This window comes from Hydra vulgaris, chromosome 09, assembly GCF_038396675.1.
Source record: "Hydra vulgaris chromosome 09, alternate assembly HydraT2T_AEP".
In the NCBI taxonomy this organism is placed as follows: Eukaryota; Metazoa; Cnidaria; class Hydrozoa; order Anthoathecata; family Hydridae; genus Hydra; species Hydra vulgaris.
The window spans coordinates 1,209,336-1,225,931 of NC_088928.1; the positions used below are offsets into that span (position 1 = coordinate 1,209,336).

Genomic DNA, 16,596 nt, shown 5'->3' on the forward strand with positions numbered 1-16,596 from the left:
AAGTACCTACATTTTTAACCTACCAACCCAACATTTTATGATATTTTTTTATTTAGTGTCTCCATACTTTTATAATTAATCTTATCACCCCCCCCCCCCACCCACCTTACCCCCTATATCACGAACGCCATTTGCAGACCCCCTTGTTCTCTCCAAGCGTACGTACTTTATGGATGATTCTTACCTTTCGTATTTGCAATAAAATGTCAAAAACTGCGTGACGTAATTCATCGACGACGCCCTAGTTCCGTATAACCATTTATATTGTATTTTATGGTCAGCAAAACATAATGTTTTGTTTTCCTTGATATTATGATTGTTTATGTGTTTAAAAAAATGTTTATAATTTGGATTACATATGAAATTTATTTTGTAAAAAATATTGTCTGCAAAAATGATAAATTAAATTTTTATTGTCATGGAAACCTTCTAAGTTTTGTTTAAAATATTTAACACCATAATATAGTAAATTAATATTACAAAGCATATTTATTAATAGTTTATGTAAATGTTTTTCCAAAAATGTTTGAGCTTATAAATGATGGATTTTCACACATTTCAAACTTTTCATACTTTCTATATTATTTTCTTTATCTTTTGATCATTTCGATTATCACAGATTTCGGATATTCTAAATAATTTATCTTAAGACTATTACATAGTGAAGTCATATTTTTTATTTATATTAGACGTGCTCAAAGGAAATACAAAGTGTTCAAATGTTTCACATGAACAAGTACTTAATAAACGTAATTTTTATTACACTACTTTCGCTTTTTACAGGTGAGTGTATATTTTTGAACTTCACTAATTAAAAAAATTTTCATTTTACAATTTAAAGAAAAAATTTTGAGAAAAAGATTAATTGAAAAAGGAAAATCTTGCAGCTATTGCATCATTTCCTATCAAATAATATATGAAAAAAAAAGGAGTAGTCATGACAATCCATTTTTTTGTAAAAATGTTTCAGATTGATTAATTTAAACTTTTTTTCATTAAGACATCTTGAACAATTCAAAAAAAAATTCATTCAAAAAAAATTCATTCAAAAAAAAAAGTCATTTAAAAAAACTTATCATAGGATTAAAATTGCCCTGGAAAAATGAAATTTTGCAAGCAATAAATTGTGCAAAAGCTTAAGCTTTTTTGACGTTCTTTTGTTTTATTAAAATTCGCTAAATAAAATATTATTTTAGAGGTTGATGGTTGTAACTATTTATTTGACATAACTATAAACTATGCCTGAACTATTTATTTAACCTCTCGATTTTACTGCTGATTAGGTAAGGAAAACTCAGCAGCGTGGCAACCTAGGGGCTACGCGGGGCAGTGCCCCGGGGCCCTCAAGCTAAGGGGGCCCTCGAATCCTCACCAGAAATCTCGATCGAACTTTTGGAAATTTCTCCCATTTTCAAACTAAATATGACTGGTTGCAACTTGCAACCCCACTTTAATCATGACAACTCAGTTAAGAGAAATTCAAAATTTATGATTAGGGAATTCCCCTAAATTCTTTCTGTAGGTTGGCAGTGTTGTCGATTTGACGGATAGTGATATGTGCTTTTATAACAATCTAGAGCGTCACCGTTTTTTGCCATCATAATGGATACGATACAAGGCATATTGAAGGTTGATCAGCTAAGCATTGTTGTAAGGTATGCAGTAATAACCAGATTGGAAAATGGACAGCCAATTGATATAGAAGTAAAAGAAGTGTTTCTAGGCTTTTATGCAGTCATCAAACATGGCGCAGTAGATTTAGTCAACCAAGTGACAACATTATTTAGCAACAAAAATATTGATTTAAAAAAATATGAGGGGCAAGGCTATGATGGAGCCAGTGTGATGAGTGGTGTGTATGATGGTGTATAAAAACATATTAAGGATATCCAGCCTAACGCAGAGTACGTACATTGTGCCACTCATAATTTTAATTTAGTGATAAATAATACCGTAAGAGGTTGTGTGGAAATACATATTTTTTTTGCAACGTTGCAAGGTTTGTATAACTTTTTCGGTAGCAGCATAAAACGTTGGGATCTACTGTCAAAGTTCACTGGCGAATCGGACACCACTCTAAAAAAAACTAAATCAGACTAGATGATCCAGTTGGGTCAATACGATATCTGCAATAAAACTTCGTTATTTTGATATTACCAAAGCATTATCAGAAATATTTCTAAAGAGTCCTAATAAAGATGAGCGTAGTGAAGCACAGAGTATTAAAACAAAAATGCTAAGTTTTGAGTTTGGGTTGCTTTCTGAATTCATGCACAGTGTATTGAACGACATCAATTATGCATCCAAAACTTCACAAAAATGCGTCAACAATTTGGGCGAGGCGTGTACAGTTTTAGAGACCAAAGCAAAATTGCAAATTTATAGAAATGATTTCGAATTATTGAAGTGCAAAGCCAGTGAAACTGCAAGAAAATTTGGTATTGATACCCATTTTCAAAAAAAAAGGGCAAAGGAAAGTTAAAAAACATTTTGATGAATTAGCTGCTGATCACCAATTTCCGAACCGAGAAAAAATATTTAAAATTGAGATTTTCAATAATTTACTAGACACAGTAATATTTCAATTAGATACACGTTTTATTGGTATTAGTGCAGTCTGTCATATATTCGATTTTCTAACACCAATATTTTTATTACATGTTAATGAAGCAACTTTATTACAAAAGTGTCAGGAATTCCAAAAAAAATATTCAGATATAATAACCTAATCAATTGACATAGCAGTGGGACCCCATTTTTTAATTTGCCCCAGGGCCCTTGGTTACTTAGCTACGCCACTAAAAAACTTAAGACTATTTTGTCACTGCAATAACTTGCAACAACTAATAAAATTAGTTTAAGTAATTAATTTATAATCCCATTGTATTAAACATGAATAACCGTTTACCGTTGTATTAAACATGAATAACCGTTTAACCTTTAGCAAAATAGTTTACCCGGTGCAATCAATATAACTTTCAAACTATCTTAAAATGTAAAAAATCTCGAAAAGACGTTTTACAAGAAAAATGAAAAATATACCCATTAGATACGCATTTAGATTCAAAATATACCCTTTCCTACACAAATTTAACTACAGCTAATGTTTTTTTCCAAAATAATAAATAGTAGTAGGCAAAACATTTACTCAGTCGTGCTACATATACACAAGTTATATAATTGTTATACAATAAAAAGTTTCAATATTCAAGAGATTTTTCATAAAATAGTTTTTCATTATTCATTAAATAAGATGTTAGATTTTTTTTTAAATGGTTTTATTTTTTCGTTACGAATGATATTTTGGAAATATATTTAAAAAAATTTGGACCATAACGGAATAACGCTCGATTACCAAAATGAGTGCAGGAATTTTTTTTTTTTAAGTTTTTCTGAAGTTAAGTAGTAATTTAAGTTACATATTAGCGTGGGTATTAAAGAGTTTTGAAATGGATTCTTGCTCTTAATTACAGCCGCTGCAAATATTTATACTGCTGTCCATTCATTTTCTCGTTTTAAATACCAATCTTGCTGAACAATTTAAAACAATTTTTTTGAACAGTGTCTTTTCAAATCCATAGTTGAGGGAGTTGCAACTTTCTAGCTGTAAAAAAATTAATGAACATACTTTCCCAGCCGGCATTTGGTCTTAGTTCAAAAGACGTTCTGAACGTCTTTTGAACGTTGAAGAGACGTCTTTTGAGGACCAATGCCGGCTGGGCGGTACTCAAATCTTTATGCAATAAGGTTTGATTTATTTTAGATATTTTGCTTATTTTATTGTAACATTATTTAACATTCTTTTTTACTTGGGTTTTAAAAGATAATTCATTATGAGTATCACACCTAAACGTTTCGCTGAGTCATCAAACCTTATGCATTACATGTTGAAAAAAGTACTTTTAATAATAATGTACCTTTGAATATTAGGCGGTGCTATAACTACGATTGTGTCGATACATCAATACGATACATCAATATGTGTGTAGGGGAGAAGGGGGCACGTTGATACACTTTTTACACTTTCTGACATTCAAAGCTAAATGTTATATTTAGAGTGGAAATAATAACTTGTATATGTTACACTAAGTATCCTGCATATTTTAGTACCACAATTTTATTGATTAGAACATAATTAAAATAAATATAGCGCAAAAAGTAAGGTAAAGATTTGTGTATCCACCTGCCCCATGCTGGGGCAAGTTGATTCACACCATGGGGCAAGTTGATACATTTAATAAGACTTGAAAATGAAACTTTAAAAAACTAATTAAGTAATCAAACACAAAAGATTAGGTAAGCAAACACAAAAGATTGGGTAAACAGGTAAACAAACACAAAAGATTAGGTAAACAAATACAAAAGTTTAAGTAAACAAATTAAAAAAAGATGTGTTTTTTTTAATCACTCTAAACAATTTTCACAAATAAAAGCAGGAGTACCATCTATTTGAATAGGGCTCGCCACACACAAGGCAGAAAGTATCATCAATGTTTTTATTTGAATTCAAAAATGAAGTCCTTACAGTTTTTTTTTTTGATATGGCTGCAACCAATTTAGACTTTGGTTTTCCTTTTTTCTTTTTCTTTTCTTCTGCCAAGTCAATAGCCAGTTTCTCTGGTGTATCGGTCGAAATACGAGTTTTGCCCTGTTTTCTCCCCCGTTTACTCTGGCTTCGTGGTCCGGCTTTAGGAAGTAGCCGTAGTACATAGGGCGAGGCTATAGTTTGACTATTGGTACAAAAGATAGTTTCAGCAGATGTGGAAGCTACTGGACTCTCCTTACATATCGCTAACGAATCTGAAAGAGCTGATTTCGACGGTTGAAATTCAAATGAAGCTAAGTTCATAGTGATGTCTACTTGAAGATGACCATTGTTTTCAGCAGTAGCAATTTCCTCCACGTTCAAAGCAGAATCGACACCTCCAGAAACTGAAGGATCTGGCCTTAAAATCTGGTATAAAAATAAAAAAATAAAAAATAACATCAAAAGTTAGTAAATCAAGTGGCTAATCTACCACTTAAAGGATGGTAAAAGTAATAAACAAATGTATTTGTCTTGTAAAGAAAGCATGCTAGACGTTATCTATATTTGTCTTATTTTGGGGTAATCCGTATGTAAAAAGTATACTGCATTGATTGGTCCTTGTAGTCCTTGTGTGGTTAGTATGTATTTTAATAAGATATAAAATGGATTTATTATGATATTTTATTCTTTTATTCCAGATAAAATATAGCTTTTATTCCAGGTAAAGTATGGGTTTTATTCCAGATAAAATATGGGTTTTTATTCCAGATAAAATATGGGTTTTATTCCAGATAAAATATGGGTTTTATTCCAGATAAAATATGGGTTTTATTCCAGATAAAATATGGGTTTTATTCTAGATAAAATATGGGTTTTATTCCAGATAAAATATGGGTTTTATTCCAGAAAAAATATTCCAGATAAAATATTTTATTCTTTTATTCCAGATAAAATCATTTTGTTTTTCTTCAAGGTTTTTCCATTTATTTGGACAAGGATCCATGTTTAGTTATTTCATAGAATTAAGATAGATGTCAAAATAAAACCATTTATGTGAATGGTTCTCAATGTTTCTAGCTAGCCACAGCAGTTGGTACATTCTTTTGTAATATTTTGCGCGGTTTTTACTAAAGCCGAGAATTACGAACTTAAATAATAAGAATGGAGAGCATCCGTTACCAATGAAAAAAAGTGTCAATTTGAATATTTCAGTGTCAGTTGAAATTGCGTTCCAGAATATTATCTGAATGGATAGTGGCCATGTATTCATAGGGGGGTAAAATATTCCATTCATTTCTTTATAATAGAATTACTTTAATACAGGAATTACTTTGCATTAGATTTAATGGGAGGCAGTATATCATTTCTGATAAAACAAATTGCGCCCGACAAAATTTCAAAAAAAACATTATTGGATAGTGTCATTTTCGCAAAACAATTATGTATTACAAATATATTTCTCCTTTTTTGGATGGTGGACGTTTAACTGGTCTAGCTACTTAAACAGGTAAAATAGCCACTGCACTAGATTCTAATCGAAAATATATAGTTATTGTGAACTCTAAATATACCTGGTAAAGTTGAGGATGTAAGCTTAAATCTTTCTTAACATCAACATGTTAAGAAAGATTTAAGCTCTGATCAAATATACCTTCTCAAAGCTTGCATAGCTGTTAAGTAGGGATACAATATTAGTGATCAAATATAATCCTCCAGACTGCTATGCATTGAAACATCCACCATTCAATGTGGCTAACAAAGGCCAATTGTATTTTACGTTTCTATATGTCTATAGAAAAATCTTTCAATTCTATTTCATAGAGTTACAAAGTTGATCGCAATTGGTTATGCGCCGTCGTGGTTCAACATAAAGCGTCATTCTTCCTGCCTTGACGGAGCAAGAAATATCTTCTATCTTATGAAGCATTTCTATGAAATAGGGAAGGAAGGGTAGAAAATTCTTGAACTAGTTTTAACGCGCAAAATAACTGTTATTTTGCTCATGCGAAGAGCATTCTTCTTGGAAGAGTTACAGATAAAAATGTATCAATTTGTCAGTTTACGTGTGACAAAACAATTGACTCACGAGCTACATCACAAAGTAGCTATCGTGTCTTAAATAAATCAAGCATTAAGCTTCATCCGAAAGCTTTGTCATTCACAAAGATGATTGACTGGACCTATTATAATACATATATATATATATATATATATATATATATATATATATATATATATATATATATATATATATATATATATATATATATATATATATATATATATATATATATATATATATATATATATATACATCTATATAAACTTCCAGAAATGGAGAAAACTCCAAACATTTATATGTTTATACTTATGTCAAATAAGGATGTTTTGCAAAAAATGGCGATGATTGGAGGTTGGGAACAAAAAAGAAATATTTTTTGTATTATTTTTAACTAGACTTATATTTATCATTAAATTTTAAACTTCATAGTAAAATATTTTAGCGTTCAAAAATTATTACCATATAAAGTTTAAACCCCCTTCAATTTGAGAGGGTTGCAAATTTTATATTGTCATAATTTTTGAACTCTGAGAGATAATTCTATGAAACTTAAAAATTGTCGATAAATATAAGTCTAGTTGATAATAATACAAAAATATATCATCAATTTGTTGCTCTCACGTTTGGGGCAGGTGGAGCTAAATTTTTGGGGCCTTTTTTGTTCCCGAGCTCCAATTACCGCAATTTTTTGCAAAGCATCCGTATTTGACATAAGTATAAACATATAAATGTTTAGAGTTTGCTCCATGTCAGAAAGTCAGCTATCTCAAAGAACAAAAATGCTTTGGGCGCCCCTGTATATATATACATATATATATATATATATATATATATATATATATATATATATATATATATATATATATATATATATATATATATATATATATATATATATATATATATATATATATATATATCAAAGCTTTATATGTTTGTTTATGTTTATATATATATATATATATATATATATATATATATATATATATATATATATATATATATATATATATATATATATATATATAAACATAAACAAACATATAAAGCTTTGATATTATTCATTGAGCACTCTTGCTGAAGAAATACAGATAATAAAAATTTTTTAGTTTATCGGGTGGTTGTTTTTCATAACACTTTTAATTAAAAAAAAACTCATAATTAAAAAGATGTTTTAAAAATGCTTACTGAAGAGTAGTTTAAAAATGAGTCTAAATATTGTAAACGTAAATTACGTTACGTAATATTATTAAAATGTTTTTAGTGAGTTATTCAAATGAATGCATTGATGGTTGGCTAGGTTACAACTCATATTGCTATCTGTTCCACACTGTAACACCAAACTTACAAGGAAAAACTTGGAAAACTTCGCTTTTTTTATGTCAAAGTTATGGAGGAAACTTATTAAGCATAGCAGATGAAGGAGAAAATGCATTTCTTATAAAAAATTTTAAGAGCAATTTAACTAAATATTGGATTGGTATGATAATTTATTTTTCTTATTCTACTGTTTGTTTTAAAAACACGTTTAATAATTTCTCAAAATTTGGTTGATATTTACTTAGTATACCTTACGTTGGTATACCTTTATTTGTTAAAATATTTGTTAATGTTTTATATAATGCATATTAAGTTTTTGAAACGTTTGAGAAACCTTATCTTCGTTAAGAGTCTCCCTTGATCATTTAAAAGGTCTAAATGCGCTTCAAAACAATCGCACGTTTACGTGGTCTGATAACACAACTTCACTGTTTTCTAACTGGAAACCGGACGAACCCAATAATTATCAAGATAGTAACGAGGAGTGTGTAGAAACAACTATTAATGGATGGAATGATAACAACTGCAATAGATTTTTTGGTTATATTTGTAAAGTAAAGAGAGGTATATTTTAATTGACTTAAAAATTTTATTTTTTAAGGGTGCAGTACTTTTTTATTTTTATGGGTGCAGCACTTTTTTATTTTGCATCCTTAAAAAAGTTTGAGAACACTTTTTTTATTATTAATTTAGTAGCAAAGTAAATTTATAAATTAATCTACGTTGATCAATTACTTAAAAGTTGTGAAATGAGTGTACTTATATTTTTATAAATACTGACATTGAACTGAACATGAAATATTCACAAATTCTGTGATCGTAGAATTTTTGCAAATTATGTAAACATTTAATACTTCAAACAATGTAATTGTGTATTATTTACAAACAATAAAAATTATCTCACATAAAATTGCTAAATAAACATAACAACAATGACAACCATTACAAATCAATTATATATATTAAAAAGGAAACACCTTATATAGCAAATTCTGACATAACAATAAATCATAAAAACTTCTTAATCCTGGTCCATATTTTGTGTCCAATTCAAAAACTTTATTTAGATATTATCACGAATACGAATACTGAATCATCAGCTATAAAATTACAAAATAAAAAGAAAAAACTGAAGGAGTTGAATTAAGACAAGATATTTTGAGAATTTTAAAAATGGCTTAACCCATAAAAAGTAACCTAGATGAATAACAACGTAAAGCTTATAATGAAAATATTTAAAGTTTATAACTTAAAGATATATCCCTTCAACAAAGGATCTTGACTAGTGCGAACTAATTATAATGTGTCAACAAAAATACAATAACATTTAGCAAAAATATAATAACATTTAACAGGCAAAATAAAAAAACTCAACTTTGATCTAACTCCACAAATCATTCACAAAGTTCAAAACACACTCAGATAACTAAATAAAGCAGATCGATTTGCGGTATAAAAAAAAATTAAGATACTTTTCGAGGTAATACCATCTTGTTTTATGAAGTCATAAAAGCCCACACACCTGAAATAAACCATATAAATGCTATTACTAGCACCATAGGAACGGTTACAAACAAAATTTCAAAATTTTAAATTGATATGATACAACACATCCTCAATAAGAACAATACACATGAAAAACTCTCAGCAAACTAACTCTCAACTTAGCTAAATTATGGAATATTGACAAAAGTGAAACTAAAGTGTTTTTCAAAGTCATTAACTAATATACTTCAGTTCCAGTAAAGTTAGCAATAATTGTCCTTATTGAGAAATTAAGAAATGATCTTTGTTTTATATCAAAACTCACCTTGGATAAAATAAAAATACTTTTAGATATATGCCTTAACATTATTATTTTTTATATGAACACGAAATTAGTTTAGGACTCATGGCAGTAGTTGCGTAGTGTTTTTTATAGTTTTGTGAAAGTAATGCTATTGCAGGTTTCCAAAAACATTCAGGTAAAGTCGTTTAAAAAGTAAGTCGATGACTCCCATTCTCGCTTCAACTCTATTGAAGATGAAAAAGCTATTTAGAATTACTTAATAATGTATTGACAAGAAAACTGTTATTTAAACATTAAACTATATTTTATTATTATTTGCCTTTTTCAAATCGCGTCGGACCTGGAAACTAATTCTAACTTGGGGGGGGGGGGGGGCATTATTTTAACATTGCAATAGACCTTTTGTAGTTGTTTTGATTTTGCGAAATAAATGCGCGTGCGCATATCTTTGGCAGCCAAATCAGCAAAACAGTAAATTCATTGAAACAGGAAATTTTAACAAGCATCTTTTAATACTATTGGAATGAAAGATTTAACTTAAGCAAAATATCTTTTAATAACCATTTACATTTATAAAATATTATGCCTGAAGTGTGTTGTGCCTATGGATGCACAAATAGAAGAACAGTAGCTAATGCTCATTTGAGCTTTTATCGAATACCAGCTAATAAATCTGGATCTAATGTTAACAGAAGAGAAAAATGGGTAGCAGCAATTAAAAGAGAAAAATGGAACGAAAAACAAATAAATAATACTCGATTGCTTAGTGCTCATTTTACTACAGTAAGATTTTAAATTTTCCATTCAGTATTTTTAGTGTTCTAATAGTTTGCAAGTATTGTTTATACTTAAATATGAATAATAAATAATAAATAAACTAATTAAAATAAAATATTTAAAACTTTAATACTCTTACTTCTTTTTTAAGGAAAAACTCCGATGACTTAAATTGATCCCTCCGATGACTTACATTGATCCCTCCGATGATTTATATTGATTCCTCCGATGATCCCTGTCATATTAATTATGCGCTAACTTTTCTTTTGAAAAGACTCATGGAAAACAAATTAAAGCTTCTTTAGAACGTTATGAACGTTAAAAAAAACGGCAGAGAAGTCTTTCTTGTTATGAGATTGTGTTACCGACTCACGGTGTTGGATCATTTAACGAGACAAAAACTAATGAATTGATTGAAAAAGACTGTTTAAAATTTCCTTCTAAAACAAGATAACCCAAAGAGCTGTTGAAATAGGTAAAGCAAGTACAAAAAAATTTTTAAATAAATTTATCATAATTGGAGTCATAATTATGTGTTGATTAAATTTTAAACGAATTAGTTTTTTTTTTCAAAAAAAAATTCTTGAGAATGTACTAATATTATTTTTGTATTTTTATTTTTAGGCACACCAACTAAAGTATTTGTAACAAAAGAAAAACAACTAGAACGAATTTAGACTAGAAACTAGAAAGAAGAAATTTCAAATAGAAAAATTGAAACAAAAGTTACAAAAATCATAAAGTCAATTAAAGTTTACAAAGGAAAAAATTGTTGACAATAATATTAAAGAAAAAGCATTAAAACTTTTTTACTGAAATTAGCAAACCAGTTTTGTTTGAATATGGATTTTGCAAGATTTGTGTATGCTTTGCAAGATTTATGTATACTTTGCGTTAAGCCAATTGATAGAACAATGTCCTTAGAAAACCATCTATAAATTGCCTTAATGAAATTAAGACTTTGACTTAAAAATGAAAATTTAGCTTAACATTAACATTAGTTAAGGAGTCATATCGAAAATATTTCACTTATGGATAAAACAATTAGCCAAAAAATTATGCAGTTTAATAGTGCGGCCTAATTAAGCTGCTATAAGAACAAACTTGCCATATTGTTTTACAAACTTTAAAAATTGTATATGTATAATGGAATGCACTAAAATACTTATAGAAAGACCACATAACTAAATAGTTCGGGCTCAAACCTACTCCACCTATAAATCACGTAATACTATTAAATATTTAATTAGCATAACACCAGCTGGTGCTGTGAGTTTTTTGTCATCTAGATGGGGGTAGTTGAGCATCAGACAAACTAATCACAATTGAATCAGGTTTCTTAGATAAAGTTTGTTAAGAAGATTGTATTTTAGCTGATAGAGGATTTTAACTGGAAGTGAAATTAGCAACAAGCAAAGCTGTTTTAATAATAGCAGCATTTACAAAATGTAAAATCAAATGGCAGTAAAAGACATTGATTTATCTCGTCAAATTGCTCCTGTGAGAATCCATATAGAAAGAGTTATAAGGCGTTTGAAAAAATATCAATTATTAACATCATCTATACCCGTAAGTCAGGTTGATTTACTTGATAGTATAATGATTTCAGTAGCTGGGCTAATAAGTTTATATAAAAGTGTAGAACAGAAATAAAAAATGTCTAACAATAATTTAATTTTTTTCCATTACGAAATATTATTTTAAACAATTTGGACAGATTAAAGTTCCTTTAGGAGCACGAGTTACATATACAAATGAGTAGTGAAACCATTCAATACCACAGCTAGGTTTATTGCATGCAAACATTGGTTTAAAGCGTGGGCGTTATATATAAACATTGGTTTAAAGCGTGGGCGTTATATATAAACATTGGTTTAAAGCGTGGGCGTTTACAAATGAAATTCTGCTTATTGCTATACTCAATTTTCTTTTGTTTCTGGTAAAAACTGTGTAAAATAATATTAATGCAATGCCTGCCTTATCTCAATAATTTTTTCACTTCGATAAACTCTAAGTAATAGGTAATTTCCTTCATTGTCTAAGGGTGTTCAAATAAAAAAGTCATTAAATTGCACATCTAAAATTATTATTTGTCTTTGTATTCGTGTATATTACTTATGGATTGCTTTTAATTCGCCATTTCACTTAAAGAAAAGTCTTTATCCTCTTTCCAACCACTTAAACCTTCACGATATTTGTAGGGACACTTGATTTCTACTAAACTTCTATTGTGACATGTTCATTTAATAATTCCATTTGGCGATCCTCCTAAACATGGATAACTAGCTTGAATATGTTACCAGTTGTTTCTAATTTGAAATTGTTTTGACTTTTTTTAAATAATTTAATATAAAAACGAAGTGCTTTGTCATCCATTTCTCTACCATAAATAACATTTGCAACATTTAGTGAAGTAATGTAGTTTATTATTTTAAATAACAAAGTTTTTTAATTTTGTAATTTTTTATTTACAACTTCATGGAAATTGGATGCTGTAATTCTACCAGCTTGATATAATTTCCTTGAATTTGATAGGTTTTGAGTTTTAATCACTTATGACAATAAGTTAAAGTTGCATTGAGAATAACTGTTCTTGTATTCGTTCAATTTCGATAAGCAAAATTTTCAAACAAAGATTTATCAAGATTAATTGCATCATTGTCAAACAAAAAACTAATTGGCTCTAGTAAAAATTAGCATCATTTTTGTCAGCAGTTACTGTGTTATCACTAAAACTACCCGTAGAGAAAATTTCCATGGAGCACCTATGAAAAAAATCCATGGAAAACCATGGAATTTTCATGGGTATTTGGAACACGTTTCCATGAAAAATCCATGGTATATCCATGGAAAACCCATGAGTTTCCCATAGAAAAGTGTTCCAAATACCCATGGAAATTCTATGGTTTTTCCATGGTAAAATAACATGTTTTGTTTTCAAGTTTTATGAAATCTATTGTATTTTAATTGTCATATAAAACCATAAAAAGAAAATTTTATCACGCAACTCGCTAATATTATTGAGTTCTCTAAATCTATGGGATCGCTTTCGCGGAATAAAATCAATAAACAAAATAAAATTTAAATCTTGTTGAATCCAACAAATCTTAGGAAAATAATAGCTATAATGCACCTAAAACATACAATAAGTGATATACATTCAGTTATAAACAATTGAAATAGATTAAGAAAATAATTTTTACCGTAAATATTACAACTTACATCTTTATCATTTTATATAAACTATTTCATAAAAATAGTATATATAAATTGGATAATTAATAACTTCAAGTTTCAATAAACTAAAAAGAATAATCAATACAACATATTCAATCCAAAAAACATCAAAACCATTTACAAGCGCGATTGCAAAGCCAACTGTAATTGCAGAACCAGGTAATTGTCAAATAGATTACCTTTCACATTTTGACCTTCATTATTGTTTCCACCACAGTTAGTATCATTGTCCATTTCATCAATCTTGACAATTAACATCATACAATTAACATATACATACTATTAACATATACATACAATTAACATATTCATTAAATCATACAATTAACATATACATACTAGTTAATTTTCTTTCTTACCTAATTTATTTATACTTATAATTATTATCTATTAAAACTTACTTTTTAATTACGCATTAACACAAAACATTTTGAATGTACCATACAAATGTTGCCAAATGTTGGGTAACATTTATATAGAAAAAAAGTAGCAATCAAGATATCATTATTCATAAATAATAATTATAAGATTATTACCTCTTTTTCGCCCAAGCTATCTACATGATGTACAACATCATTTATATTGCCAGTCAAACATTCCTGCCTATAATGTAATTTAAATAAAATGATAAAGTTAAAATAAAAAGATTAATGCACAAACTAACTCATATATAAATTTTACCTGCATTTTAGTTACATTTATATAGAACAAGCCAGCAACAAATATAATATTACTTATAAATTATAATTTAAAAAAAAACTTACTTCTTTGTCTGAGCTATCTGCATGATGTGCAACATCATTTATATTGCCAGTCAAACCTGTCTGCTGATAATGTAGTTGTTTAGATAAAATGATAAAGTTAAGATAAAAAGATTTATGCGCATATATAAATGTATATGTAAAACAAGGCCGCAAATATATATGTGCATATACATTTGTTGCTGCCTTTTTCTACATAAATGTTGGCAACATTTATGTAGAACAAGGCAGCAACAAATATATTATTACTTATAAATCGTGATTTAAAAAAAGCTTACTTCTTCTTTGTCCGATCTATTTGAAAGATATAAAATATTAATTCTATCGCCATTCAAACTTGTGTGCTTATGATGCAGTAATTTAAATAAAATGATAAAGTTAGAATAAAAAGACTTATGGACTCACTATTAAATTCAAAAATTTTTTTATATTTTTACTTTTATATTATAAAATTTTTTTTATATTTTTACTATTTAAAGCATAAAAATATAGTAAGTATGGTAAAAACATAATGTATATTAAAGTGTAATAAATTAATTTATTTTTACTTCAGACGAGCACTTCACAAAAAAACTTCAAACAAAAATAATTGTATTATAATAAACGATAGTGGATTATTTATAAACATTGGTTTTATATGCTTTCCTTTAACGGTGAAGTAAAATCTTGTGCATTAATTAACTTCTCTTTCTGATATTTTTAAAACATTACCATAGTTATCTTTCTCCAACTAAGTTGTTCTTGAAACATCTTTACAAGTTGAATCCCAAAGATTACGCTCATATCTTTTCTGGCTAATTCGAACTCAATTTACCATTTTACTTAGACAGCTTTTGAACTATCATAAAAAATAATAAATGCATCTAAAAACTGACAATATTATAAATGATATAAATAATGAACAACATTATTTATATCGCCAGTCAAACCTGTCGGCTTATAATGTAGTATCGCCGGTCAAACCTGTCGGCTTATAATGTAATTTAAATATAACAATAAAGTAAAAATAACAGGAATTAGACACAAACTGCTACATTATTTACATATTCTGATAATTTTGCTATTTAATATTAAAGAAAAAAACATTATAAACATCCCTACTAGATGTAGTTGCTAACTAAATCCAGACTTGAATGGTCGCGTCAACAAAAATGACAAAAACAAACAGTGCGGTAGCTAGCTAAAATGGCGCCAGGAGCCTGAGAACATTTGGCGCCTACCCACTAAAAATTGCCCTGCAACCCCCTCTCATAAAAATAACCTACCCTTAAAAATGACCTCACTTCTCCAAAAAACTAATTTAGTAATTTCTAATCATGTTTACAGGCTGTTGTTTGAACCTTTGAGAGATAGTAACAAAAAAATTGAAAATGGCCCCAATAAAAAAAATTCTTTAGCACTTAAAAATGTATTAACAATAACAAATAAGTTTAGTATACATCAAGTGAAATTAACTTTTCGTGCTTTTATGCATGCAAAATCCTTTATAACTTAGTCATAGTTTACCTTCTTTGCTATTTCATTCTCAATTGAAATAATAGCCAAACTGGATAAGCGTTCTTGACCCATGGTTAATCGCAATTAATTTTTGATTAATGTAAGTTAACTAAAACTTTTTTCAAATGTTGAAACTGTCACTGGAAGATTAAGAAAAATCCAGAGTGAAACTTCAATGTTTGGATATGCATTTGTTAAAGAGTGCGAGTGTATGAACTGCAATATTTCAACTGGATTACTACATTCCAAATTTTCCATCATAGCTTTTGCCTAAAACTTGAAACTCTCAATCTCAGCTTGCAGTTCTAAAGAATCTAAATCATTTTTGTACTTCTGGGCTAGGCTAAATTCTTTTTGGTTAAGTTCTTCAACAGAGTTAAGGGAGATTTTTTTTTTGTGAAAGAGAGGAAGTCAGATGATACTTTGGACATCTTTGCCTAAAATCGCCATTGCATTTGTGTGATAATGCTGTCAAACACACAGTTGCATTAATGACAAAGTCTTGTTCTGGTTTGATTAAAATGCCATCATCATCTGCCTCATCAAACATCATACACTTGACTTTCTCTTTTGTTTAATAGGGAAGTCTTTGTCAATGTCAATTGCTTTTGCTGTTTGTTTGGCA

At 28.6% G+C, this 16,596-nt stretch overlaps 1 protein-coding gene across 2 annotated transcripts in view; it reads left to right on the forward strand.

Moving 5' to 3' along the window:
• Nucleotides 1-661: 661 nt before the first annotated feature.
• The window catches only part of LOC100201799 (uncharacterized), a 129,453-nt gene continuing 113,518 nt past the window's right edge, over nucleotides 662-16,596 (forward strand). For both annotated transcript variants that reach the window (XM_065804449.1, XM_065804450.1), the window contains exons 1-3: nucleotides 662-783; nucleotides 7,855-8,070; nucleotides 8,283-8,474. In XM_065804449.1, coding sequence (XP_065660521.1) covers nucleotides 720-783; nucleotides 7,855-8,070; nucleotides 8,283-8,474 — 472 coding nt within the window. In that variant the 5' untranslated portion in view covers nucleotides 662-719. The remainder of the gene's footprint in view (nucleotides 784-7,854; nucleotides 8,071-8,282; nucleotides 8,475-16,596) is intronic.